The sequence below is a fragment of the Xiphias gladius genome, chromosome 18, assembly GCF_016859285.1.
Source record: "Xiphias gladius isolate SHS-SW01 ecotype Sanya breed wild chromosome 18, ASM1685928v1, whole genome shotgun sequence".
NCBI lineage: Eukaryota > Metazoa > Chordata > Actinopteri > Istiophoriformes > Xiphiidae > Xiphias > Xiphias gladius.
Window position 1 is genome coordinate 6,525,062 of NC_053417.1, and position 27,852 is coordinate 6,552,913.

At 41.7% G+C, this 27,852-nt stretch overlaps 1 protein-coding gene across 2 annotated transcripts; it reads right to left on the reverse strand.

Annotated features, from left to right (window-relative positions):
- Nucleotides 1–1,102: 1,102 nt before the first annotated feature.
- LOC120803974 (potassium voltage-gated channel subfamily KQT member 2-like) lies at nt 1,103–26,679 on the reverse strand. 2 transcript variants are annotated; one of them, XM_040153057.1, is made up of 18 exons: nt 26,381–26,679; nt 18,579–18,669; nt 18,360–18,486; nt 17,879–18,054; nt 15,223–15,348; nt 14,923–15,033; nt 12,866–12,961; nt 12,653–12,747; nt 11,962–12,021; nt 11,081–11,110; nt 9,174–9,379; nt 7,214–7,261; nt 6,916–6,933; nt 6,015–6,120; nt 4,513–4,644; nt 3,812–3,880; nt 2,954–3,047; nt 1,103–2,788 (listed from the first exon to the last, which is right to left on the reverse strand). In XM_040153057.1, the coding sequence occupies exons 1-18, from the start codon at nt 26,677–26,679 to the stop codon at nt 1,943–1,945; spliced, it is 2,730 nt and encodes a 909-aa protein (XP_040008991.1). In that variant the 3' UTR covers nt 1,103–1,942. The 2 variants fall into 2 exon arrangements, with proteins under 2 accessions (XP_040008991.1, XP_040008992.1); XM_040153058.1 differs by lacking the exons at nt 3,812–3,880; nt 6,916–6,933; nt 7,214–7,261.
- Between the last annotated feature and the right edge of the window lie 1,173 nt (nt 26,680–27,852).

The following is a 27,852-nucleotide window of genomic DNA, read 5'->3' on the forward strand; positions in this document are numbered from 1 at the left end:
ACCAAGCACCCACTAAAATGTAGCTCTTGATTGCCATCTAGTGAAACATGGCCACCATTACACCACACTGCTATTACACTTCTCACAGCTGAACATCTCTCAGCATTGCTTTATTGACACAGGATGTAAAAAAAATAATAATAAAAAATAAATAAAAAAGACCAAGGAGATGCTTTCCAGTGATGTACAAAGTTTTATTATTGAAGAGGAAGAAGGTGCAGTTACATGATGGTGCTGAACTAAGGGCTACTGTTTCATGTAAAACGGTACAGATCCTTTCTTTGGGCTGTGGAAAAAATTACAGCAGGTTTGTTTCTTCTTCTTTGAAAAATATGTGTTCATGTGTTCATGTTAAAATGTTGAAGTTAATTTGCCATGACTCAGGTTAGTTTTAACTAGAACTGTTCATGCTTCAGATGTCCCTATGAGTCCCATGCTTTTAGCATTATCAGGGGCTAAATTTGTAACCTGGAACATCTGCTCCCAGGCCATAGACCCTCCTATATAGCACGTGAAATAGTACTTGCACTACTTTTATGAAATGCTAGGAATGAAATTGCTGATTTGTTTACTAATAAAACAATGGATTTTGGTGTGAAAAAGAGAGGCCATGATGTTTGTCAAGGAATGGTTCTTGATTGACTCGCTTGCTTTCTACTGCACATTTAATGTAGAACTGACATAACTGTAGAGAATCTAAATGACTGATTGACACTGCAGGCTAAATAACATCATGTCTGAGTAACCAGTGTCCCATATGATTTACTCAGTCTAACTTCAGCACTGCATGTTGTGGGATAACAATACAAAATGCATGAGCTAATGTCCATGTTGTTTCCATACATACAGGACATGGGAACAAACATCTGCCTTTGTATTTGATGGTAACATAATTTAAGGACCTATTTGCCCAGAAAAGAAGAGCCACTGAAATTAGCAAGCTCAGGCTGCATTTATATGATTGGAATTCAAGCAAAGCTCCTTAAAAATTAATACATAATAGCTGAAACCAGTCATGCATGGACATTGTCATGTTTTATTCACTGCTCTGTTTGTACAGAAGGAGAACACTCACTGAGTTTTTATGCTGACTATTGCCACTGTTGTTTGGTTTTGTAACCTGCTTAACACAGTCCTTAAATCACCCATTTAACATGCCATGCAGGAGGTCACGGTTTTATTGATGGGGAAGTATCTGCAATACTTTGAGGGGAGTTTTTCTGTAATATTCAGTAAACACCAGGCTGAATTAATGATGCTGAAAAGCAAGCTTTTTTTTTCTTTTTTTTTTACTCTGCAAGAATCTAATTGATTATCATAGTTAAGATTCTGGCATCATAACACCTCAAGTCATTCAAAGGTATAGAAGTTGTCAAGACACAATGCTAACCACATGATAAGACTTAAACAATCTTGCATTACCAACTGCCACTATGTTTTCAAAGTTGAAGTGGTCAGTGCTGAACAGAAAGTGCTGGAATTCACTCACTACTTACAAAAGAAAGCGAAGTGACGTTCTCGTTTGTTTGATACAAATCAATGTCAAGTTCCACGCAAAATGAAGTGCCACACATCACACTCTCACACATGTATTTTTCTTCACTAACAAATACAACAAAAAATGTTGCCAACTAAATTAAGGAAGCGTCCTTAAACAGCTCTTTTTTGAGTGAATCAAGATCTTGATGAATACAACGCAAGTGTACTTAAGCATTGCTTGTAAAGTGTAGCATCACAAACATAAAAGGTGATAAAGGACAACCCCATAGTTTTTATAAGAACATATTTTTACCATCTTCTATAATAAATAGTTAATCATAACCATTCCCTTGACCTATCATAGTCTGTGATTGAATCATCAGCAACAACAGTCAGTCAGTTGCCTTCACAGTCCCATGAGAGGTTTCCTGTTGGCAACTGAAGCACTGATCTTTATCCTGACCTACTTCATCCCGGGCCATCCCCTCTCTGCACAGGAGACCTCTCCAGTGAAGGACAGAGGTGAGGGAGCGTAGAGGTCAGAGTCTGTGTCTGATTCGCCCTCTGCTATGAAGGGTCTGACTCTGGCACAGAGCGAGGGTCCAGCTCCAGCTTCAGTCCCTGCTCCAGCTCCACCTCCTGAGCCTGTAAAGAAAGAGGGCCCAAAGAAGTCCTCCTTGGCCTGGGAGATGCTGAAGCCGCTGAAAGAGCGCTCCAGCTCCTCGTGGTCAACAGACGGGATGGAGAGAGACGTGTCGCTCTCCACGGCGGTGGCATCCTGCTGACCCCTCTGCCTCCTCTGGCGCCTCCTGCTCTGGGAGCAACTCTCTCTGCTGTTGCCACCCAGGCCGGAGGAGGAACGGTCGTGAACCGGAGCAGGTGGAGGTGGAAGGCGGAACAGGGTGGGCGAGTGCTCGACTGGTGAAGGGGTGTTAGCCACGCTGCTGTTCCAGGCAGGCTGGCTGAGGGGGTGCTGCAGTTGGTGCTGCCAAGAGGTAGAGGGGCGGCTGTTGCTGCCAGAGGGAGTGCCCTCTGATCTTGCCACGGACCGACCCAGTAAAGGATCTCTCTTTTCCAAAGACCCATCAGAGCATGGGACATCCGCAGCTGAGCATGTCTTCACCTCCCTTTCCTCCTTCACCTCCTCTTTCCCCTCCTTCTCCTCCTTGCTCTCCTCTGGGCTGTGGTAAGGCGGGGCTGGATACGGCTCTTTGGAGTTGAAAAAGGCCTCTGTTTCAGAATGAGGGATGCCCATACGCTGCAGATACACGTTGACCAGGAAATCAAGCTTCCTGTCCATACAGACCACCTGCAGGTTAAAAGAAAAACACACAATGAAGAAATGGTGTTCCTTTCCCAGTATTAACATATATCCATTATCAGAAAAACAGAGATCACAGTTAAAACAAATGATTTGATCTCAGTGGAAACCAACTCATACAACTTTTGACAGACCCCAGTGAAACATGCCTACCTGTCTTTCCACTTTGACCAGACGTCCCATCATGCTCTGGTCGTCTGCAGCCTCTCCTTCAGCTTTAGGACCTTTCCCAACTATCTGGTCAACTCTAGCATTTGAGAAAGGTAATATCTGAGATTAAAGAAAAACACTCTGCTCTGACAAAAAGGGTTAAACTTTTTTTTTTTAACTGAGGAGGTTCATGATGCCATAATGTGAATTACTTTTATACGGAAAATAAGTAAAGAAAGCAGTTATGTTGATGATACTCGTCAAGCTACGAACGAGTGTGTATTGAATGAATGAATGATGGCCTAGCACTGAGAAAGTATTGATCTCAGGAGGACGGTGTGGATGCATGCATTCGGATATTAGGCGGCCTTGAACAAAACAAAGTGTGAAGAGGAGGTCAAAATGCATCACTTGACATGCTTTTGTTGTGCTTCATGCTTCATTTCCATTGCATCCTACCGGGGGAGCTCTCCCTATGTCTCTCCAGTATGACAGCAAGCATCTAGCACTGTCAAACCCCTGTTGAGTGAGGCCATATGACATGGCTCATTAACATTCAGTGAGAAGGCAGCTGATATAAGGTGACCTAAGGGCTAATATAACAGCTTGACCACCTGAAAATGTTGCGCATAACACAGTTTATCAAACTGTACCAAGATTCGATATTCAATATTTGACACTGCTTTCGTGTATCACATTTCCTCCAGCTCAATGAGACACGTCACTTGGCTTGAACTCAAAAGGGGTCCCGTCAATCAAAATAATAAGGTAGCATGTAATTGCTTCAATATTTGGTCTGTGGTACAGGGAGCATAATGCTGGTAAAATGGTCATTCTAGAGGTGCAGTCTATTAACCTAACCTAGGACCTTCAGTGGACTTCTTATGGCGAGGTGTTGAAGTGGGAGGCGGCCCCACAATCATATCTATCCTGGCAAGGCACACAGAGACGATATGAGTGCAATGCAAAATGAAGCAACATGGGAATCACGTCAGCTATGAAGAACAACACTCAATATATTCCACACACCCAAGACATATGGTGAGTCAGACTTGCTTCGTGGATGAAAAGTGTATGTATTTCACCGTTGGAATATATTTGTCCTACATTTTAGACCTTTAGGGGATTAAGATGGGAGGAGCTCATTTGTGCAAGGGAAAACTGATACGGAAAGAAATGTGAATTATACATCAGTGTTATATCTAAAATGAAGAAGCATTGGGAGCTGTGTATATTTTGAGAGATAAAAGTTACTGATGTAAAACTGAGATCTGAATACAGCACATGTAGCTGGACAAATGAAACAGGCAAATTAATGACTTGTGCATCATGTGTGTATCCAGTGACACCACACATCTCTACAGCTATACTGAATTTAAAGTAATTATTGCACTAACAAATAAGTTTGAAAATATTTCCATGTATCCTCCATATCCATCCTGACATTTAGGCGCCCAGTGAAAGCGATAGCCGGACAGGTTATTAACTCCAAAACAAACCCTAAAAAAACCATGTGGCTCAGATTTAAGCTCAAAAATACTGTATAGCAAACATGCACTTGCCTGGACTGCAGGTTCTTAATACGAGACAGCATGTCCAGGTGACCTGCAGAGTACTGCTCGATCACATCCATGACATCATAAGGCCGCAAGCTCTCTTTGAACCTCCTCTTTGACACCAGAAACTTCATGATGCTGAGGGAGGACACATTATTTTCACACACGATGCATGCAGTGTTTTCTTATTTACACCTGTTTTTCCTACTGTGACATGTCAAAGTGTCTTATGAGAAAAAGACATATTCTAACAATTTTACATAGTACATAAGAAAAGCTTTCCTTGTAAAATGGTAATTCATTATAACTTGGTTGGTACTTTCATAATTTGATACTGAAACTAACAAGAGTAATTGCTGGGATGTTGGAAAAAGCTACAACAAAATAGTACAGCTTATAAATACGCCAGCAGGTTTGCTAGATTATCTAAACAACCCAATTTGGAGGTAAAACCAAAAGTGAGCGCACACAAATTGTCATTAATAATAACCTTATAGCCCAGGAAACCAGTGCATGCAGAACTAAGATAAGAACAGTGAGTCAAAATTGAAGCAGGGAGTCGGTCTGCAAACTGTAATGGATGCTTACAGTGGACAGTTCTGGAAGTAATTTTACTATAATTTTCCAAAATAAGTTTGGCTAACCTGGTCCCAGTTTGTGCCTCTCGTGTATTATCCTTAGTGTTACATTTGAGTCAGAGCTAGGCATCCATTTCTCTGAGTCACAACTTGGGAAACGGGTAAAAAATCGTTTCTGTCATGCAGCAGACAGAATTATTTTTTCATACATATAGTGACAAGACGCAGGGATTTGATAATAATCAAACCACTGGTGAGTCTTATTCTATGACCCTCTGGGTTTTTCAAACATCAGTAGGTAATAATCTTTTAGAGAGACCAATGCTCTGTGGGAAAAAAAGGTAACACAGGCACAAACTGTCTGATGATCTGACTGCTCATGTTTCTTGCCACACGAGAAGTCTTTTTTAGCACGGTCACCATCTTACCAGATCTAAGTAATTAATATGATAAGTAGAATGTCATTATTGCCTCCGCCAAGGAGGTTATGTTTTCACCCGCGTCTGTTTATTTCTCAGCGGGATTATGCAAAAAGTACCAAACCAATTATCATCAATCTTGGTGGAGGGATGGGGCAAGTGCCAGGGAAGAACCCACTACATTTTGAGGGCAGATCTGGATCATTTTCTATGCATTTGAATTTTTTTTTCTCCAAACTCTGGTGTATGTTATTTGACATTGGCGTTGGCAGAGGTCTGCGCTCTCTGAGTGCCCTCCTAGTTACAGACTGGAATGATTGCCAAAACTAAGAAAGCCAACCGAAGTTATAATAAGCTGTAATTATCTATTTAAACTATCAAGGTTAGTGAAGCCTCCCCCATAAATGACCACAGAGTAAAGAAAAAGTCACAAAGTAAACCACAATTGTCCCCCATGAGTGAAATGAACATTGCAGAACCATAGAAATTACACAATTAAGCAAACCCTTACCAGATTGCCCTGATTGAAACCTTCAATCCTGGAGGTAACTCTTGAGTGAGAAACTCACAGTGGCAGCTCTTATCGTCACCAATTTCCTCTCCTGGGAGGCTCGCCTCTACGGAGCAAAGACAAGGACTCTCTTAAAGAATATTTCATTGGCCACCGCATGACAAGTGTCAACAACAGAAGAAAAGCAGAGTTATTGCTTTGAGATTTGAAGGTGCAGAATTCAGTGACCAAGTTGGTGTCAAACCAGTTAGCCAGTTTGTGAGCGTAGCGAGCGAGCTTTGTGGAACAACAGAAAAAAGACTTGGTGCAGAATTGAAGGATAGTGCTGATGGGATAAAGCTTTATTAAAACCTTTAATGACAAGTACTCCCTTCCCACCACCAATTACAGAGTAGATTGGCATCATAACTAATACGTTTAGTTTAGCCAGAAGGCTAATCTATGGATTTGGAAGCATAGTGCATACAAACAAAGGTGTTAAGGCCTAATCACTGCTAATCAGATATTAGATGAGAATCTGGTAGGGAAAGTGAGGTCTCTTCATGAAAAGTAAAGCAGGGATTTGGGGCATTTTGTGTCTGGGTCAATTTTAGATTATCTTGGCACCACTTGACTTGAACCCAGGATTAACATCTACAGTACAACTACCATAATTGTATGGAGTTCTTATAATCCTAATGTATACTTAAATATTACATGCTTGTTCTGTGCTATACTCAAGATCCAGAGCCTTCAGTCATCACGGGGGGAAACTCAAATAAGAAAAAAAGTCAGAATAAAAAAGGGTTCATGTCAAGTGAACAAATCTCAGCAGATTTCAACATGCATGATTCTCAAAGGTGACTTGTCTTTTGATTATTTCCCCATAGAAACCAACCAACATAATATCCCAATATCTTACTTATTAAACCTTCAATTGCTGCAAAAAGAGAGAGAGGAAAGACATGGAAAAAGATTTGTTATGGATTCGAGCAGGATGACAATGGCAGACAAATCAATTGCAAACATGGGAACATGTGGAGTCCACTGAATGGTTTCTAGTTCATGGTTGAAAAGGCTGGTCTCTCTTCTCTAACATTTACACTACCAGCTGCATATACTAAAAAGCTTTATATAACATATATTGTAAACTATACGTCTAAACATTACAGAGTATATTACAGTTTAAATGGAAGACATGTCATAATGACTTGTCTAACCTGGAGAACTCTTCAGTCCAAAGTCTTCGTCCTGCATTTCATTTTGCACTTTAACATGCCCCGAAGCAGAAGAAGAAAAACAACTAATGAGAGTTGGTCTAACATATTTAACAAAAAGGCAAAGAAATGGCGAAGGAGAGAAACATATTTGTTGATAGTGATACAGTGGCCTGGATGACATATGGATGCAGCTGGGCTGTCTAGCAATAATAATGATCGCTGGACACCAACATCCAAACCAACGGTCCTCTGACTCCCCTGCATAATGCTGAAATGTTGGCTTTGATGACAAAATCTAATTTTCTTCCTCATATGTTTGAATACATGCAGGAGAAACTACATAGCATGACAATTACTGCACAGTCTGCACAATTACTTCATCTTAAAGAGGCTTGATTGCAATTAGTTAAGTGCCATCAACACCCTCCTACTAAAAATACACAGATGATGAGTGCTGAGCTGGCACACAGCCACACAGAGCCCCAGTGTATATTTCTTCCACATCAACTGACTTCATTACTGTGAAAAGATTCACTGTCAACAATTTAGTAAGTAAGCTACTGTACCGTCTACGGTCTCATTAATGAACAGTTGTGATCTGAATGCCGACAGAGAACATTTTTGGAAAATATCATTAAGAAGCTGATTTTTCCCTAGATTTTTTACTTTTTCATTCCAGTAGGATTAGATGGCCGATTATTAAGGCTTGTTCTTGTGTAGCTCTGATATAACAGAGGTGTCTTTCTGACCACAGTTACAAGAAAATGACAAACTGTATTTCCAGAAAATCTGAATTCTAATTTGAAACATTCCAAATGAGCTTTAAGTTTCCCCAACAATTGAACAACTGGCTTAAAGAAATACTGTGACATCTTGGGAGATATGCTTATTTGCTCTCTTCCTGAGAGTTAGATACCGCTCTCATGTCTGTACGCTGAATATGAAGCTGGAGCCAGCAGCTGGGTAGCTTCGCTTAGCATAACATAGAGACTACATCAAGAAACAGCTGGCATGCCTCTGTCCATCCAAGGTAAAAACAAAATCTTGAATAAAGTCTTATCTTAGCTAGCTTTACAGGTGCTTGTCATTTTTTTTGTTTTGTTTTTTACCTTTGGAAAGAGCCAGGCTAGCTGTTTACCCCTGCTTCCAATCTCTACACTAGCTAAGCTAATTCCTGGCTGTAACTTCATAAAGACCATAGAGTCATCTTAAATAATAATAAATTAGTGGTTTGAGTTTCTCTGCAGAGTTTATTGTTTCATGATGGTTTAAATACTGTTTCAGAGACTTTCCACCTTGAATACAGTTTGAGAGCAAAAAGATAGTTAGCAGCTGTGACAATGGGGCTAGTATTGTTTCCACCTTGTGAGTCTTCGTGTGTATGCGTTTGTGTGTGTGTGTGTGTGTGTGTGTGTGTGTGTGTGTGTGTGTGTGTGTGTGTGTCATCATGGCTAAATGTGGTCCTGAAGACACCTACTGTAATGGGAACTACCACAGAGATGGTTTTGAATACTTTGGCAGGTGTTTATGTGTCTGTCTGACAGTCTGTCTGTCTGTCTTTCTGTGGACAGACAGTGTCACCACGATAGCATCACAACCATGCAAGATACAGTCACGAAACTTTACAGGTGTGTAGTTGAGATCAAAATGATGGCCGCGTTTGAAGATGGGTGTGGTCTGACCCATGAGTACTGAGTACTCATGTAATAATATAGTAATGACTACTGAGTGCTCATGGATCAGAACATCAACATGTTGCCGGGCGTCGCGGCTGGTGTGATCCCCTTGGCAAGATGGTCTCTAGTTTATGTTACTATGAACAATTGGCTATTTACCATTCCTAAAACAAAGGTAGTGGTACTGTCCTTCAGAAGTCCATATTTTTTAAAACCCTGGTTTACCCTGACACTCATTATTAATCTAGTCGGATGTTACTCCGTACTGTGTGGAGTTCCCTCACCCTCTGAATTTTGGCGCGAAGTGCTGCCCCGGACTCTGAAGGCGTGCTTCGGCCCTCGGTTCTTCTCAGTGAAGCTCCAGCTCTTGGAGACCTTGCCTGGACTCGCCTCAGCCCCCTCACCTGCCCCCGGAGACTGAGGCTTCCCCTTGGCCATGGGAGCCTTGGAAGGACTGGGAAACACCTTGTCCTTCAGGCTGGCCTTTCGACTACAGAGAGCAAGTAATGAGAAGGGACCTTTAACCAACTTAATTGTTTTTTGTTTTTTTGTTACAGATTCATTAAATTAAAGTAAATAACTATCTGTAACTAAATGTCTTTATCCTACTGTTTTGTTTTTTTAAGTGTAATCTTGGGAATTTGTAGAATTCAGCACTGATGTGATAATAAATCTTACCTCAGCAGAAATGCAAATGGGCTATGTCCTACAGCAGAAGGAGCCATGTCCACATACGAACATAGTAGAGCATTCAGTGGGTCAGGCAAGCAGCAGGAAGCTACAAGCAAGCATGCATGGGAAGCAAAGTGGCACTGCACGTCTCAAAAGGAAGAGCTGTGGTCTCACTCTATGCAAAAAGTGAACACAAATCATGCAAAATAATTCACCATCGTACTGTATGCTTCGCCTTATACACAGGAATCGGTCAAAGGAAAAGCACTGTTAGGTACTCAGCAATATGCACCTTGCCTGCTGAGCAGAAGTTTATACAGGCTGATTAGGCAAAAAAAAAGGCAGCAAGCAAATCAATTGCATAAAGACATTACTAAAGAGAAGCCATAAATCAACTGTGACAAGGCGGTAAACAAAGATGTATATCTGGCTTTTCTCTGAATTAAAGGTAAAAGGTGTGGGCAAATTAGCTCTTGTGTTTATTTTTAAGCATAAAGCCTTTCACATTGACATCTTTGACACAGCTGTGCTACTCTAGAAAATGTAAACTAGTCAGATTTTATCGTTCACTGAGTGACATTATCGTAAAATGTACTTATTCTGTGATTCCTCTACCTTTACTGTACTTCTGTTTAAAGAAGAAGAGGAACAGGAGTAGGAATGGAAGGACACACACAGACTTGCAGTGCAGTTGTTAGTATCTGTGCAGCAACTATACCTAATAGTTCTCGGACAGCACCCACAAAGTCTGTCTTTGTGTGCATTTTCATTACTGGAGTGGTGGGCAGCAGAGGAGACACAAAAAGATAAAATAGCAGTGGATACAGTCACAAAATCAGCAGTGTGTGCCATACTGTGATGACAGTAACACTTTATGATAACTATATTTTATAATTCATTTGCAACCTGTTTTTCAATCATATCACAGATAAACACTTACAAATAGTTGAATATCTTTGCCTTTTGTGTGTGGAATGAATTTCAGTGCCTTTGAGTATCTTTCTAATGATGTTTTATGGCTCATTTTTCATATCATAGTTAAACAAAATATGCAAATGGCTTACAAAGGACTGAGTCATGATAAAGTGTTACTACATTCTCAATAATTACACTTGTTTCTTTTGTCAAAAACAGTGTGATAAAAATCAAGCACGCTCTTAAAGGGTTCAAAATCAAATTTTCTTGAGGTGATGCTGAAAGCTAGAATATCAACAGCTGATCGGTGAATATTTAATAAAGCTGCCAGTTGGGAGTGAGGCCAAAGTGAGCTGATCTTTGAGCACCATGTGAGCAAATGCAGCATGACCATTCTTGAAGGAGGCACTTAACACACAGCCGCGTCCATGTGTGACACGCATCAGGATTTACAGTGACCCCCCAACACACAAACACACACTCGCGCACAGATATAGTGTACACACACTCCCCCAAGAAGAGTGCCTTAACAGCAGCTAAGAGCAGAATTGAAGAGAAGCCAAGGGGAGGTGAAGAGAGATAAAACACCAATCCGAGCACAGACCTGGGAGACGTTTCTGGCTGAGACTCCTTCCTGTGAGGAGAGAAGACACACACTGTTACGCTGCGCAAATCAGTCATGTATTATACTTTATCCTATAATCAACACTGCTCCATATTTTTAGGGTTGAGCTGGATTAGCATTTTCAAGCAAGAGAGAAAACAGGGAGAAGTCTCTTAAGTCACAAGATATGGATATGTATGAGAAGGGATTAAAGCTGCAATAACTCATTTTGGCCACTTGGGCGCGGTAGAAACAACCTATGAACATAACACTGAATTATTTTTCAATTATTTTAAGTTGAAATGGTGAAAGTTTTGGCTAGCAGTTGCCTATTTGCACACTCAGCAGCTACTGAGCAATTTAAGCATCCATTTGAAATTGAGTTTGTGTCCATCTAATGAATGTTAAAAAAAAAAATACCTGGCTCTTTGGCAGCTAAATGCTCCACTATGTTCACCAGCTAGGACCTCATTTGGTCTGTCTGATGTTTGGTGCCGAGCAGGTGGTGTGCGCTCATCAGGACTTGTATGCTGAATACAGCCATCTGCTAGCGTCAGACAGGGTGCTATGGGAGCTAAAACGCTAAAAAAAAAGAGCTCTATACAGCTGAGGGGAACGGGTGATAATGCTCTGTGGGTCTGTCCCTTTGAGAGAACCCTCTCAAATTACACATAGTTATTTGAGCCTTGTTTATACAATAATATTAATTAGTGCAGCTTTAACATGGATGACAAATTCTTTCTTTTCCTTCTGTCTTTCCGTTTCACTATGAATCACTTATGTCATCACCCTTATCCCCATTATCAGCATCCGGATATCATTATCATCATGAGGTCATGCTTGTTGATCACCAGCTTTGTCGCTGACTGTCGTGTTGGTACCTGAATGACTTTCCCTTCAGATTCCTCAGCAGGTCCAGCTGATTCAGGGGTGGAATAAGTCTGAGAAAAGACAAAGAGCATTTTGTCATACAGTCGAGACCTTCTCACCGACTCAGTGTTCAAAGGTTAAAGCTTGCCGTTGGGCACTTTAAAGCTAATTCCATTTAGTTTGGCAGTTATCTGTTCTGCCGGCCAACACCTTTTCACCTCAAATTACGATTGCAATGAAACCGAACATGAAGTGATTCCCAAATAGAACAGACAAGCAGCGATCTTCTACTTCTAGACACATAAAAGGCAGATATCTGCATTGTGAAAGTGAAGCTTGGCAGCTTATTTGCTGATTCATACAGCCGGACAGCAAAATAAGTGGTTAATTTTTAGAAAGGAGCCACATATCAAAGAGGTTTTGGTGTCACTGCCAAGACTCCAGCCTCATCCACTGTAAAATTACTATTATTAAAGCAGAAAATGAAAACCCACCAGTGTGTGAGTCTTCACAACAGACAGTAATATCTGATTCAACAAAGGAGTTTGGAATACAAAGAAGGCGAGGATTTTCCGTAGGTTCAGTCTTCCACTGGGCTTCCCAGTTTTAAGAAACATAGCAGGATGTGATCCGGGAAAACAGTTGTATTTATTGGAAATGCTGTATAATGTGCCGTATTATTCAGCCAGTTGTATCACTCACCTGTACATTGGAATAGCTACAGTCTGCTCATAAAAATCCCAAGTGCACACCAGATCTGTGCGGGAGAGGTTGGTAGCATAAAACCTCCAAGCAGCCTGGATGGAGAAATACAAAAACCTTTTTAACTTTTTGTTAGGAGTGCAAAACAAAGAATATCTTTTTGATAAATCTGTACATGGTGATGTTATCATACAGTTTTTCCTTGACGTATACCTGGATGAGTCCTGCTGCAGGGTTGCGTCTCTTCTCAAAGTGTTTTTGCCTGTGTTGCTCTTGGACTTTGAGGGCAAAGCCAGAACCCAGGATGCCCTATACAGAGTCAGTGAGTAAGCAGCAGAGAGCACAGAAAGCCCATGAAGTTATCAGTGACCTTTATTGATCTCTACTGGCCACAAGTGGGAATTGCAAAAAACAGCAGTCCACTGAACGGATCCAGGAAAAACGTCCAGTGAGGTGGTAATATCTCAGATTTTCACATTTCTGCAAATCCTCCAGGTAACAGAAATGTGAGAGAATGCTGATTTCCTCCACACCCATCAGAAGTCAATGTGGCAAAAATAGTGACTGTTTCCTGTTATCTGAGTGCTGATGCAGCAATCCCTGGTTTTCTATGTGTGATAGACTCAACAAGTCTTAGCATCTTACTCAGAACTCACTGCCGAGTCTGACATCTTCAAATCTCAGCTGAAATGCTGAACATTTACCAGCAACTGACAAATACATCAGTGACTGGAGTTACATGATAAGATGAGAGCTTTCTGAATGTAAAAGGAGAAAGAGCAGCATTTTTGTGAATTCAGATTAAGCTTTTAGCTCACTGCTACAGTCTAAGTGCCACAGAGGACAGATGGAAAGTAACAGAATGGCTCATTTAGAGTGCTTTCTTTTCTGAGTGAGTAGAGTAGGATCATAAAAGACAGAAAAATGTATTAGTTGGCTGATATACCAAACTCTATAAAGTTCTGCACATCCTTTTCCAATATATATATAGCCTTGTCACAGTGGATATTTCACACCAGGAAAAGCACAGGTGTAATTAATAACATTAGCAATGGTAATCCACATCCAGGTCCCTTGATGCGTGTTCACCGAGATAATTAGATGTAACTGAGCCATGATGTTAATTGTATTAGTTCAACCTGTGCTTTTTCCGCTATGACACCTCAAAACGTTTGCAGTGAAAAAGGTCTATTATCACGCTACATCTTTACTGATTGCTCGTCTATTATAAATCATTATTAGTAGTATTATTATTAGTTTTAGTGGTAATAGTAGTAGTATTAGTGGTAGAAAATTGTAAACACAACATTGACATTTTATTATCTTATAAAGTTAATATGGTCAATGTGCTAGCCAACAGTTGCCTATTTACACATCATGCAGATACAGGGGAACATTAACATTCATTTGGATTTGTGCCTCTGTCCAACTGACAAATGTAAGTCCAATATTACCTCTTCTTTTAACTCTGTTTCGGTCTCCACCAACTCCTGGGGAAAATATCTGTCTCTTTCGCTACTAAAGCCTTCACTATGTTCTTCAGCTAGTTGCTAACTTTGCCTGTTGCTGTTGGACTGCAATCATTCTGTTTTGGGTGGAAACGGGATGGAGGAGAGCGGTGAGGCTGAACTGACACCGAAAAGTTATAGGGTGTAAAACAAAAACGATAAGCTGAAAGATGCTAAAGTGCTTTGCAGAGCTAAAAGGAACTGTTGAGTGTAAATTCTCTGTTCGTCACTATGAGCAACACATTTCACATAACACATCATTTGACTTGATCCATTGTTCCATAAGAATATTGATTAATGCAGCTTTCAAGGAATCATTTGCTTCGGCTAATATAAATTAGCATGACTATGCCTCTTTCAAGCATAGACCAATGACAATGATATAATTATAACCAGTTGTATTGAATCAATCAGAACTTTTAAATCTGTTCATCCAAATTTATAATCTGGTTGGTCTTTCATGGCAAAAGTGATGGGTTAAACGTTCTGATTGTTTGGAATAAACAAATAGAAAACTGAGCAGTTAGCATGAGAGGTGGTAACAGACCAGACAAAGAGCGACATCTGTAGCAATCCCTCATAGAAGTGCAAACATTGTTTCTTAGGGAGGTGCAGAGCAGTGACACTGCACCATTGAGCACACCCCTTGAAGGATAGAAACCAAATCAACAAAAAGGAGGCTCTTGATAATCAGCACTTTAAGCATCCTCTCTCACTAATGATAATGGGTTCAAAGTACTCCTGATGAGCCCTCATACTTACAGCAGGAAGTGCAAAGAAGGCCACCCCGATCATGCTGAATGTGGCTGCCAGCAAGCGTCCGTACCAGGTCTTGGGAACCTTATCACCATAACCAATGGTGGTGAGAGTGATCTAGTGAAAATATAAATCAGAGTCACTACTGGGTTTGAGTGGTGTGGCACAGGTTGTAGATATTTTGTAATAGAAGAAAACTGGAAATAAAATTATTATCATAACATCACAGAATGCTATTTTTTAGTGTTTCTCAAAACTATAAAGTGGATAATGTAGACATTGATTTCTTTTTCAATTTATCCTTACCAGACCCCACCAAAGGGCATCAGCATAGGTCTCAAACTCATCATTTAACTCCTTTTCCACGGAGTAGACCAGAAATGAAGCCAGGATAAGGCACAGGAAGCCTATGTACCACGCTGTGATGAGCTCCTACAGAGAAAACCAATACGATAAGCATCAGGGAATCAAAATTAATAAAGTGTCACTTGCCGTGCCTTGCAGTGTGTTGATGTAACCCCTGTGAATTGGTAAAAAAAACTGTAATTCTCTAGGATTACTGGACATAACTATGTGAGTCAGATGCCCTCTGTGGAAAACCAAGTATTTCATAAACGTCTTTATTTCCCTCAGCTCCCCACATGCTACACACACACCCTCACTGTCTCCATCTCACCACAGCAAACAGTTGCAAATTTCCCACAGGTTATTGGTGCAAGCAAATACTTCTATTTTAAAGCTCATTAAAATAAAACTGAGAGAAATGTGCTTCCTCACTGCGACAGAATTGCTTGGAAGAGGCACAGCTGGGAATAATGTGTCACAGTGGACGACAAAGGTCACCCACTCAAGACCCCGTAGAGACTGAGCAGAAAAGGACTTGTACATAAAAACCTGATAAGAATTAAGACCACCATTGCAAAAGTACAACAAAATAGGAGAATTAAATGTGGACTCTTAATCATTAAATCTCTGCCATCTAAGGCTGTATTAGTAAACAATCTAATATCAGATCATTGTATTGATATATTTAATCATACTGAACCCTGGCTGTGTCATGAAGAATATGTTAGTCTACATGAATCCACTCCCCCAGTCATACCGATACTCACATTCCTCAAGGCACCGACCGAGAAGGTGGAGCTGCAGCCATTCTTGACTCAAGCCCATTTATCAACCCTAAACCTAAACTCAATTATAACTCCTTTCGAAAGCCTGGTCCTTAGTCTTACACAACCCAACCTGGAAAACATTGCAGCCTATTCTATTTATTATAGTGTACCGCGCTCCTGGACCGTACTCTGAATTTTTATCAGAATTTTTAGAGCTTTTATCAAGTTTAGTCCTTAGTACAGATAAAGTAGTTATAGTAGGTGATTTCAATATTCATTTGGATGTTGATAATGAGCCTTAGCACTTGGTTTATCTCATTATTAGACTCAATTGGCTTTGCTCAGGGTATAAATAAACCCACTCACTGTTTTAAACACACCCTGGACCTCGTTCTGACTTATGGCATTGAAAGTGAACATTTAATAGTCTTACCATAGAATCCTCTTTTATCGGACCATTGTTTAGTAACTTCTGAAATGATCTTACTGGACTACAAACCATTAAGCGAAAATGCTAGATGTCTATGTGATAGTGCTGTAGCTAAACTCAAGGAAGTGATTTCATCAGCATTCATTTCACTGCCATAGACTCCTATGCTAACTTTAGTCCCACCCAAATTGATCTTCTTGTTGATAGTGCTGCAGGCTCAATGAGAATGACACTCGACTCTATTGCTCCTCTAAAAAAGAAGATGATAAAACAAGGGAGGTTAGCCCCGTGGTTTAACTCCCAAACCCGCACATTGAAGCAAACATCGTGAAAACTTGAAAGGATATGGCCTTCCACCAAACTGGAAGAATCCCACTTAGCCTGGAATGATGGTCTTAAAACATATAGTAATGCCAGAGCAGCCTGTGACGACAACCAGCTACTGCCCCCATGATCCTGCTCAATGTGCACTGCTTCAATTAGTCTGATTTTTATTATTAGTCCCATTACTATTATACATCTTAACGTGGAACTTGCATTATGCTATGGTCCTCCTCAGACTTAGATTTAAACTTGCGCAGTGGACTAAAACCCGTTACGCTATATTTGTACCTGATCTTAACGTTGGCTAACAATTCAGTTCTTCATGCGGGCAAAGTCAAAATGCATCTAGTAGCATCTGGGTGATGATTCCAGGGAAAGTGAACGCTGCTGAAGAAGGTAAAAGATGAAGGTGGTGACATGACATATTACAAGCTTGAAGAAGAAGAATTCTTGAAGAAGCAAAAAAGGCAGCAGCCATCTTTTTTTCATATATTTACATTTTTTTGGTATATCCATACAGAAAATTTGCTAAAATAACTAAAATTTCCTGAAATACATCATTTCCACTGGGAAATTTTCAAATTCCCATGTATGCCCTGGGTTTTGTGTCTTAGGCATTATTCAGGCCACCCAGCTTGTTTATGCAGGTTGCTGGGGCTGCACGCAGCCTGAGAGAAAGAATGAGACACTACTGAGACCTGAAAAGAGTACTTTGGCCTCCTCTGCATGTTTTCTGGGTAAAAAAAACGTAGTGAGGAAGTAAGGAAAGGTTGGCTTTGCTCATTTAACCATAACACTATCTTTCTGTACCCTTTACCAATTTTTTCACTTGTCTGATCACAACCATACCACCTTAAGCTTTCTTTTGTTAAGATGCACAGATATTGATAAGATAAGCCTCAATGGGAATTATCCGGTTCAAACTTTCTAATATCAACGTTAAACTGAATACAGTGGACATCAGCTATGGTGTTAGACACCACATATGACGAGCTAATAATACTCAACCTCTAACGAAAAAAATTGAGAAAAGTGTCTCAATAAAGGAGCAGTCAACTCCTAGAGAAAGAAACAAAGGAAATGGTCTCAGGATCACCTTGCTGTGGGCATAAACTACAGATCCGAGCAGCTTCCAGGTGCCTCCACGCCGGTCCATACGCAGCATGCGCAGGATCTGCAGGAATCTCAAACTCCTGATGGCCGAGGTGGCAAAAACATTGCCCTGAGATCCAGCTGCGAGTACAGACACCGAGGCAATCAGCACCATAATGTCTGGAGAGAGAAACAACACAGTGAGATAGAACTATACCCACTGTGAAGCAGCAGAAGCCAAAGATGCAGTAGTATATCCTGCAAATCAAAGACTGAATTCACAACAATTTACTGTGGACAACGAGGAAAATCACATGAAATCAACAGTCAACAAAGAATATTAACATTTCCTCGCTCAAACCCTTCGGCATTTAAAAATAGAAGGAATGGAAAAACACATTAACGTTACTGTGTTATGTTCTTCTGAGAGAGCACGGTGAGAGAAATGACAGCCGGCAAAACACAAGTCGCCCTAGTTGCCTCACCTATGACACAGAAAGGCTTCCTGGCAAATTTCAGCCTCCCTCTCCATCCTCTGTATCGACAGCAGCAGCCAGCAGCCCATATCCTTACAATGTACTCTACTCCAAACACCACGATGGTCACAATTTCCTGTGGAATGAAGCAAAAAGGTGGAGTTGACCGTGTGACACGAATCTACTGTGTATACAGCAGAGTGTTGCTGCAAATCAAACGATACCTACCAGGATGTACAAGGCACTCTCTGAGCTATTTTTGAACTCTCTGATGGTGGCAAAGACTGAGAGTATGAGACAGGAGAAGACCAGGAGGAATCTGGAAGAGATATGACAGGGTGCAAAAGAAGTTATTGCTTTTTCTTTTCAACACGTGCCACTTGATAAATCCTGTTTTAGATAGGAAGTACAGGATATCCACTGCAACAGCTGGCTTGATTTATAACCCCCGACTATAGAACTACTGTGAATATAGCATCTGTGATGTCGAGTTTCCCCAAGTTTCTGAGGAAACTTAAAAATGATATATGAATAATTTAACAGCATCATGTCTGGATAAACCACAGATCTCTGTCATCAGTGATCATTGGGAACATTTCTCAAGTATAAGTGGGTACAGCTGGGGACTGAATGACTAATTACGGCTGCAGACCTTCTGGGTGCTTTTATCAGCAGAAACAGGCCAAACTGCATCAACAGCAGTTGCTCAATTAGAATGAGGAAATGAGTGAATTAGTGAGTAAATCACCAAGAAAGTTTAAAAAAAGAACTGAAGGCAGGCAGGCGGATCAAAGGTAAGGTGAATGCTCAATTGAACACTGATTCTCCCTGAATGTATTGAACGTGAACCTTATGAGAACATGGTTGCGCACACGTTTACAGGAAATCTAATGACCTGTGAGGCCGGAATATAGAGTATCATCAGCTGACATCGTCATCAACCTGCCTCTCTGTGCCGCAAGTCATCAGACAGACTGGGTGTATTTACTGGCCATGTCAGTCAGCAGCTCGTCACAAGAAAGACCAAAACTTCTCAGCCTCCTCCTCACAGTCCAAGCCACATTATCTGTCTTCTATATAAGTTATTAGTGGTGTTTATCTTATTAGCTTTTTTCAACATTCAAAATCAGTTCTGCAGCTGCACCACCAGAGGAGACGATCAGGTGAACGCTTTATTGGATTGAAGATAACATATGATTTTAAGAGGAAGAGGCACAGCAGGGCCTGACTTCAGGGATTCTCTTTAGGAAAGATCTTCTGGAAGGAATCCAAAGCAAGGCTAATGGAGAGCGCCTGGTGAAACCCACTCCTGGGACAATGCAGGATTTTAAAAGAGGCAGGCGCAACCAACATTAATTTTAGTAGAGATGTGAGATGACATCAAGTATCTCCTGAGCACAGGATCGGGTGATACACTTTAAAGCTCACACTACACTGGTGACGTCATTTACAGCACCAATATACAGTATGAGATACAATTGGCATTTTTGCTATGAAAGAAGAATTAGAATCAATTAGAATCAGCTTCAGTTAAGGGAAACTTCCATCCAAACTATTACATTGACAAAGACACATACTGTACATACAGCAGGGCCAGCTTGTGATATATGCAAACTGAACATCCATATCTAAATGATTATATTATTATTATTATTATTTGTTTAAAAAGGTGGAAAAATTATTGGTAAATTCTTTGGCAAACGTGTTAGTAAAACTTGTTTACACATCCAGTAGACGTGGAGGAACTAGCATTTATCTGGAGTCGTGTTTCTGTCCACCTGATTAAAGTCAAAAATTCCTTCTCCTTTTAGCTCTGTTTTGATCTCCACAAACTCCTGAGGAAAATATCTTTAGCTGCGAAATGATCCACTGAGTTCACCAGCCAGTCGCTAAATTTGACTGCTGTTTGGTGCTGGACAGAGAGCATACAGCTTGAACTGCTACAGCTTGAAACAAGGCTGATGAGAGCAGACTCCGCAGGCCAAAGACCCAAAACAACGAGCTAACAGAGGCAAAAATCTACCCACCGTGGATTGAATCTTCTAAACTGTCCTCGTCTTAAAAACTCTTTAGCAAAAGCATGATGGTAAGGCTGACAATTCTGACCTAAAACAAACTCCTCAGAAGTTCAAAAACATTAATTGGGTTTGATATGTTCATGTGTTTATATGTTTTTATCAATCCTCCCCGGATTCCCTGAGTTTATTTAGAAATAATAATGATAATAATAATAATAGTAATTATAATAATAATAATAATAATTTTTTCACTTGAATTAATTCAACTATTAACTGCTTCTCACCTGATTCCTCTTTTTTTATCCTGCTGCAGTTTCAGTTTGGTCATGTTAAACTTGGCGGTGGCCATTGCCTGTCGGCCAATCAGAATTGAGCAGAAGAGATCAAAGGTGAATAGCAATGGAGCAAAAAAAAGTCCATGGACAAGCTGATTCTTTATGATATTCTTTATTATTCTTCATCAGCGGCATAAAAACATGCCAACCAAAAGCAAAAGGAGCTCTGTAGCTTTAGCTTTAGCTGTAGCTTTAGCTTTAGCTGTAGGGCTGTAGCTGCACCAGTTCTGCACATTAAACTTTGTTAGGTTAGTTCGAGGTCATCCTCTCTTGCATCTGGAGCATGAGTGTGTTTTTGGCATCTCATACATCATTAATGGCTACAGCAGTCAAGGCTTTCTTGGTAAAAGTAACCTCTTCATGTGCTGCGAAAGCTTTTACTACATTCTGCTGTGAGTCTGCAGCTTGTCAGTTTAGTTTGGATTATTAAGTCTATGTAAGAGGTTGAAAGGCTTCTCTGGTAAATTGGAATTACTATCAGTATAGATTTTCTCAATTTAAATAGACAACACTGCATTATTCTTAGCAAGGTTTAGGTTTCTTGTATTCTACGCCACTAAATTTTGCAGTCTTTTTTGTTTGACAGGTGGCCTATATATGCCAGGGAATTTAAAAACACAAATTCCTTCCTTCCCCCTCTTTAGCGCCCATTTGATGCCCTAATAATCAACTCCATCACCTCATCCTGCAAGAGAGAAGATGTAAATGACGTGCAGACGTTGTCACTGTTTTAAATTTTAATTCATACATCCATTGAAACAATCTTTGAACTGATTTGGATGCTACGAGGGAATAAAATTATATCAATTTAGGTACCTGTTATTCCCAAGTCCAGAAAAACAACATGGATTTGTTTTTTGAGATGTCTGGTGTTCCCTTCTTTTCCACTGCAGTGTAGCCGGTGAGGCATATTAAGGTCGGTCAGTCAAAGAATCAGACTCTTCACATCTTTTCATTTACAGCACTAAGACTTGTCACACTGACTTGTCACCATCACCATCTTAAGACCAACATTTTTTGCGTTTACTGGAAACACATCGGACGGATAGGACTTCTTGGTCAGAGTTCACAACCTTATGTTAATCACACTGACACCTGTCGTGAGGACAACCGTGAGGTTGTCAGGCATCCAGCAGACTCCAGAACATCAAGTCACCCATGAACCCCAGTAAAACCACAAACTGTCTGTTTCGCAGCTTGGGTTTTGTACGGAATCAAACAAGCAGACATAGGGAGTGAATTGCCTTAGAGGTGCTGGAAGGGGATTTTGTTACCTTTGGCCAGGGGGCCCGGCTAGCTGTTTCAACGTGCATCCAGTCTGAATGCTAAGCTAACAATCTCCTGGCTATAGCTTACTCTCCGCCAGAAAGCAAATAAGCATATATCCCTAAATGTTGAACTATTCCTTTAACAAGGGGATCGATATGAACTAGAGTCGGTTTGCTGAAGCTTACAAATCCACAAGACTGCACAAATTCTTCTATACATATAAACACTGATGTGAAATGTTGCGGACAAAGACGCTAGCTAACCGCAAGTCTAATTGAACATCGGTTTATGTAACTTTCCTGACTTCCGCCCTGCCAAGCGCATCCGTACCTACTAATGAGCAGGGGGACAGGACCCGCGTCCTGAAGCAGACAAACCATTCGCTTCTACGGCTACTGACCTACCCTTCCCTTTATCATCAGCAGAGAGACGCTTCCCATGATTCATCTCTACCGCCCCACCATACCGCCCGTGGACACACACAGCAGCTTACGGTTATGAGAACATCTGGGTGGGAGACTTGGTCAAACAGACAATAAACATGTCAAGCTCTCAAAAGAAATGGATGACTGTTATTTTCACATTTCCTGTTTACTCACACTCGCTTTCTTACAGAAAGTGAGATGATAAGACAGACACCACCCACATATCGCAAAATGTGGAACTATTCCTTTAGCTACATGCACAACATTTCAGTTAATATCTTAAATAAAGCAAAAACAACGATACTGTTAAATTTCCAGCAGAGTAGTGATCTATTATTATATTACTATTACTAAACAGATTTCATTCATTTGGCAAAATAGTAGGAGGATCAGCTGTCTCTGATTCCATGTCAATTTGAAAGATGGATGTTTTCAACTATTGGTAAATTATTGGCCCACGCACAAACACACATGACCATGGAGTTCTGTCTTGACACCATCTCGTCTAGGTCGCAACCTCTGTCCCCGATACCAAACTCGAAGCTGACAAACACACGCACATCCACTTGTTGCCGGAGATGTCCAGACGACATCAGTGGGAACGTGACTATTGATCGGCCAATTTGAGGGGGCCGTTGGTGGATGCACGAGAGCCTGCAATTCATCCTGAGCTGCAGATAAAGAAACACCGATTTGCCCCGCTCAGCACAACATTGCCTACCCAGACATACCCATCAGGCTAAATTTAGACTGCGATGAGCTCGAGCAGCGCAAATAAGGCAGAGAGGATTTTCACCGATCAAACAGTGCCTGTGACGACCATGTGCCAGCACTGCAGCGTCCCCTCTGTGGGCTCTTCAGGGGATGTTTGAGAGTGTTGATGACTTTCCGGGGGCCGCTCATCTCACGTAAATAATTACATGAATGACACTGCCACTGCAGCTACTTGATCTCATATTATTCCTTACAAGCCAAAGGCGTTCCTTGCTGTGCATGCAGCATTAACAGCAGCCATTACTGAGAAATACTGAAAAGGTTTTTCCGGGTTGGAAAAAGAAATCTTGACTTCTTCGTGTGCATAAAAAAAATTTATTCTGCAATTAATTCTGATTAAAGCGACCAAAAAATTGAAATCTATTAAGCCTGCACTCTTAAATAATGTTCCTTGTAGCTTTAGAGGGCTCTGCCAAGTGCCGTCTCTTCCTGTGATATTCCTGTGCTCGTCTTTGGTGCAGAACTGACACACGTTGTCATGTTACAGCTGCAGAGGCCTTTCAAGTATCTCAAACAGCTGGTGTTTCCTGCAAGAGGACACACAGTAATGAGGCTCCTGTTGAAGAAAAATCAGCAGAGATATCAGAGATCCACCCTCTCGCTTGGATAGATCAGAGTAGGATGCTAAGCTGTAGCTAGAGAAGAGTACCTGACAAATTTTTTTAAAAGTCTGTCGAATTGTTCCTCCGAACAAAAGTTGTGCCGACAAATGGCATAGATGGCCTGTAGCTGTTTCGTCTGACGCAAAAGGATTTTCACACTTTTCCCTTTCACTCCAAAAAATCCAGAATGTTCAAACCCAGCCGCAGTGTGGACAATTTTAAAAGATGCTAAACATTTAGTTCCACGGGAATATCCTTGACTGGAAATGAACACCGTGAGAAATGAGGATCACTGCGGCCCTCCCCTTTAACTGATGTTGGACCAGAGACAGAAGTGGAGGGGAAGCGTGACCTTGGGGCTCAAAGAGGGAGAAGAAAAGTAGATGGGAGACACACAGAGGCAGCAAGACAGAGAGTGCTCTGGATATAGGCACTCAAGTTCCACACATGGATTATTCACGCATGCATTACGAACGAGACCATGGAACAAAACCCCTGCCTAGCATTTCCAGGGGAAACCCATCAAAAAAATAGCTGTTGTGTAAGCATTAGCGTGTTTTTCAAAGCTGTCTTCCTCAGTTCAAGGTAGCGGTGTCACATTGTTTGACAGATGCTGTCTTTCGGAGCAGAGATAAGGAGAAGAGCGACGGAGGACGGGGATGATTCGACTGAAGTCAGCACATGAAAGTCTTATAAATCAGCTGGCTGGAAGTAAAAAAAGAGTTGGGAGAATAAATGAAGTGTGGTGACTATGAATAATGCATAAAACAGACAAATGGAATAGAGGCAGAGTCTGGCTTACTCTCCACAGATACTCTTTTGCAGACTGGATATTATTTTGTCTACTTTATATGAATATGCTGTAACTATACTGTAGGTGTATCAGGGTGACTTCAATCATCATTCTCATGTGTTCTGTCACCTTCCTCCAATCAGTGTTCTTTGTAGTAAGGCAGAGTTGTACACTAATTTGTAACTTTCTTTCCAGAGGATTCTGATTTTAGACAGCACACATGCTACTGACCCTCTTCTAACTAGGTTGCCTCGAGGAGCTTTGCTCCAAATGCCGTATTATCCCACAAAAAAAACATCACCTGTGCATGCACCAGATTCAGCCATGAAGGTAGCACAGAAGGGGTTTCAGCTGGCTGCCATAGTATTCTGTTAATATTTCAGAAGCACCCGGAGGACCAGCGTGAGTGTGCATGCGGTTTCACGTTAAAGCACAGGCTTACTTCTGGGCATCCAGCCATCTCAGGGGAGTTGATATGCTGCGCACCGTGAATTCCTTCACGCTGTGGCCATTTCAACTCCTCACTATGCAGTATCACAGAACCAGAGGGATTCAGGCATGGCTGGAGGGGAAACTACCAACTGCACTTCACCCACCGTTTCCTTTGGAGGAAAGAGCTCCTAATTGTAGGCTAACATACTGTAATTACTATCTTTAACCTTATTATGATGCACAAAACTACTGTAGGTTACATATGTTAAAAGGAAATGCCTCATAAAGGTCAGTTTGTGGAGTGGGTACAACACAGCTTGGGCGAACGGCTGAATAGCATCTTCTGTGGCCGTGGAAGAGCTTTGTCAACTCGGAGAAAATAATAAAAATGGATGACTGCACGTGTTTAACAGAAAATTGAGGGTGATTAACATCAAGATACCATGGGTTGTGTCATGGGAAATGTAGGATCCAAATCACGACGTCTTGGCCTCTGCTGCACAAATTCTGACCCTTCCGTTTTGATCTGTACCTTGTAAGTCACCCAACTTTATGAACGTGCATCACCAAATTCCTGCCGAAGCCCTTTGATAGGTCAGAATTTATGTAAGGAACTCCTTTCCCCAAAAGGCTTTGCTTGTCACTGCTGGTTGCTCGCCTCAACTGCTGTCCACTAACCAGAGGTCACAGATCATCAACCCACGTATTTACGTTGGCATCACTGGAGTCTACAAATGCTCCCAGACTGTCTAGTCACTGGCTGTAGTACCAGAACACTCCCTTTGCCTGCACTCACACACACACACACACACACACACACACACACACACACACACACACACACACACACAAACACACACGCATACTGTGTGTGTGTGTGTGTGTGTGTGTAGGGTCCAGATCACTGTGCAGAGCTGGACTGCAACGTCAATTAGTGAAAGTACTGAAGCGGCGCGGAGCTGTCCACAGACCACGGTGCTGAACCCTATCGCTGCCGCAACATATGGTGACTCCAACCGGTGCGAGACAGTAGTGTGTAAAACGTGGGCACGTCGAGCAAAGACCGCAGGAATGTCCCCCATCACCACCACGAACGGCTTGGACAGATAAAACAGCCCTCAACCTCGATGTCAATGTGACATACGCATGAGTCGCAATGGCCAGAATTAGGAGTGACGGCAGGAGTCATGCAGGTGAAGTGATACCATGGCAACGTTTAACCCTTGGATGCGCCATCTGAACATGATCGTCAATGTGGAAGGAGACACACAACCCGCAAAACTCCCCCCCAAAACCATGACTCAGTGGCGGCCGTGTATGGCAAAGTAAAAGGCCATCACGACAGAACCAACAGAGTTGGTTGAAGCCCAGACATTACTTACACATAAGCGTGGTAGATGAACGCCCATCCCCGCGGTCTTTCCAGCGCATTATAGAGGAAATTCTGCAGTTTCCGATAGCTGGCGTTTTTCTTCGACGGTCTGGGTCTCCCCGCGGAGATGCTGGACCTCGGTCTGCAGAGGATGCTGCTCCGCTTGGTGCTCTCCGCGCCCGCAATGAGCAGCGCCCCATCCCTGCTGGATTCGGGAGCCCCGGGGTCTAATCCAACAAACCCGACTTTGTGCTTCTTCTCTCCGGCTTGAGTTGGGTAAACCCCGCCGTTGAGAGATTTCTGCACCATTCTAAAGTCGAGACGACTCTAAGGAGGAGTTGTCCGTGCCCTTGCCGCGGGGATGCATCACCGGTGCTGAGGGGTGTGTGCTGGTGCTGAATGCAGTCGGAGCCGGTCCCCCCTAGAAAAACCAATTGCAATATCCAAGCGAAACTGCACGGTGTATGCTTTTGCATTAGCCCCTTCCGCCCATTTGACAGACACAGCAAGGATGGAAATGCACATGAATTTCACTCCAATCGAATCACGTTGGCAGTCAGCAAATTAGATGTCATCTGCAATCATTTAATGGCCCATTATTTCATAATATAAAGTTCAATTGAAGGTGCAGCCGGCATTGTTCTGGTGCAGTAACATCTGATCTGCTCTGCTAGTTGGACCATTCCGTCGAAACAATTACGAGTTGCTGACTGGAAAGAGGGGATCGTTTCTGTGGTTCAGGAAAAATGACGGTGTCTTCTTTCTGAAAAAAATAAAAATAAAAAATGACCCCGAGATAATCTTTCCTTATCTCCACTCAAGTCCAGCTCAAAGGGGGAAGCTGCAAGGGAGGCTCTCATTTGATGATGCATGTTCATGCAATATTCATATGCGCTGCTTTCTTCAGTCAGGGCGGACATGGACACCTAAAACCATGTCAAGCTACGGTTTTGAGGTTTAAATTAACTGAGTATCAATGGTAAAGGGCCCACACAGCTCCTGCAAAAACTGAAAGGATCTGTCAACATTGGTAAGAAATAAGACGAAGAAACGGAACCTCTCAGCCTGCTGTGCAAACACTTCACTGCACATTCCAATGCGAGACCATGGAGATCAATTTGCAGCGAACTGAGAGTGAAGGATAAGGACTAAATAATGTATATCAGTATGTTGAGCGAATCCAATTTCCCAATAATAAGCATAAGGTTTGCTGGACAGTAGGAGATGGTCAAAGATCATATGACATCTACTGTGACTTCAAGCAAAAATATGAGCAAGCGGACTGAAAAAAAAAACTACTTCGGTCTGAAGTCTTACTGCTGACTTGCAGTGATACACTGTGTACTGGCGAGTCATTTTTGGTGTCCACAGCTTTTGAGTCATTCGTGTGAAACTGCAGAAACATACGGTAGACCAAAGGTAACACAAACATTGGTAGGACACGTTGTAAAGCAGCTAAATTACAAGATAAATGGGAGGCCA

What these genes read in the sequence shown, in the direction of transcription:
- LOC120803974 (XM_040153057.1), bottom strand. Translation starts at nt 26,679, where the DNA reads ATGGTGCAGAAATCTCTCAACGGCGGGGTTTACCCAACTCAAGCCGGA. An exon ending in TTCATCTACCACGCTTATGT is followed by an intron (nt 18,670 to 26,380) that starts GTAAGTAATGTC and finishes TATCTCTTCCAG; the next exon opens with ATTCCTCCTGGTCTTCTCCT. An exon ending in CAGCCAGAAACGTCTCCCAG is followed by an intron (nt 9,380 to 11,080) that starts GTCTGTGCTCGG and finishes TGCTCTCTGTAG; the next exon opens with TCGAAAGGCCAGCCTGAAGG.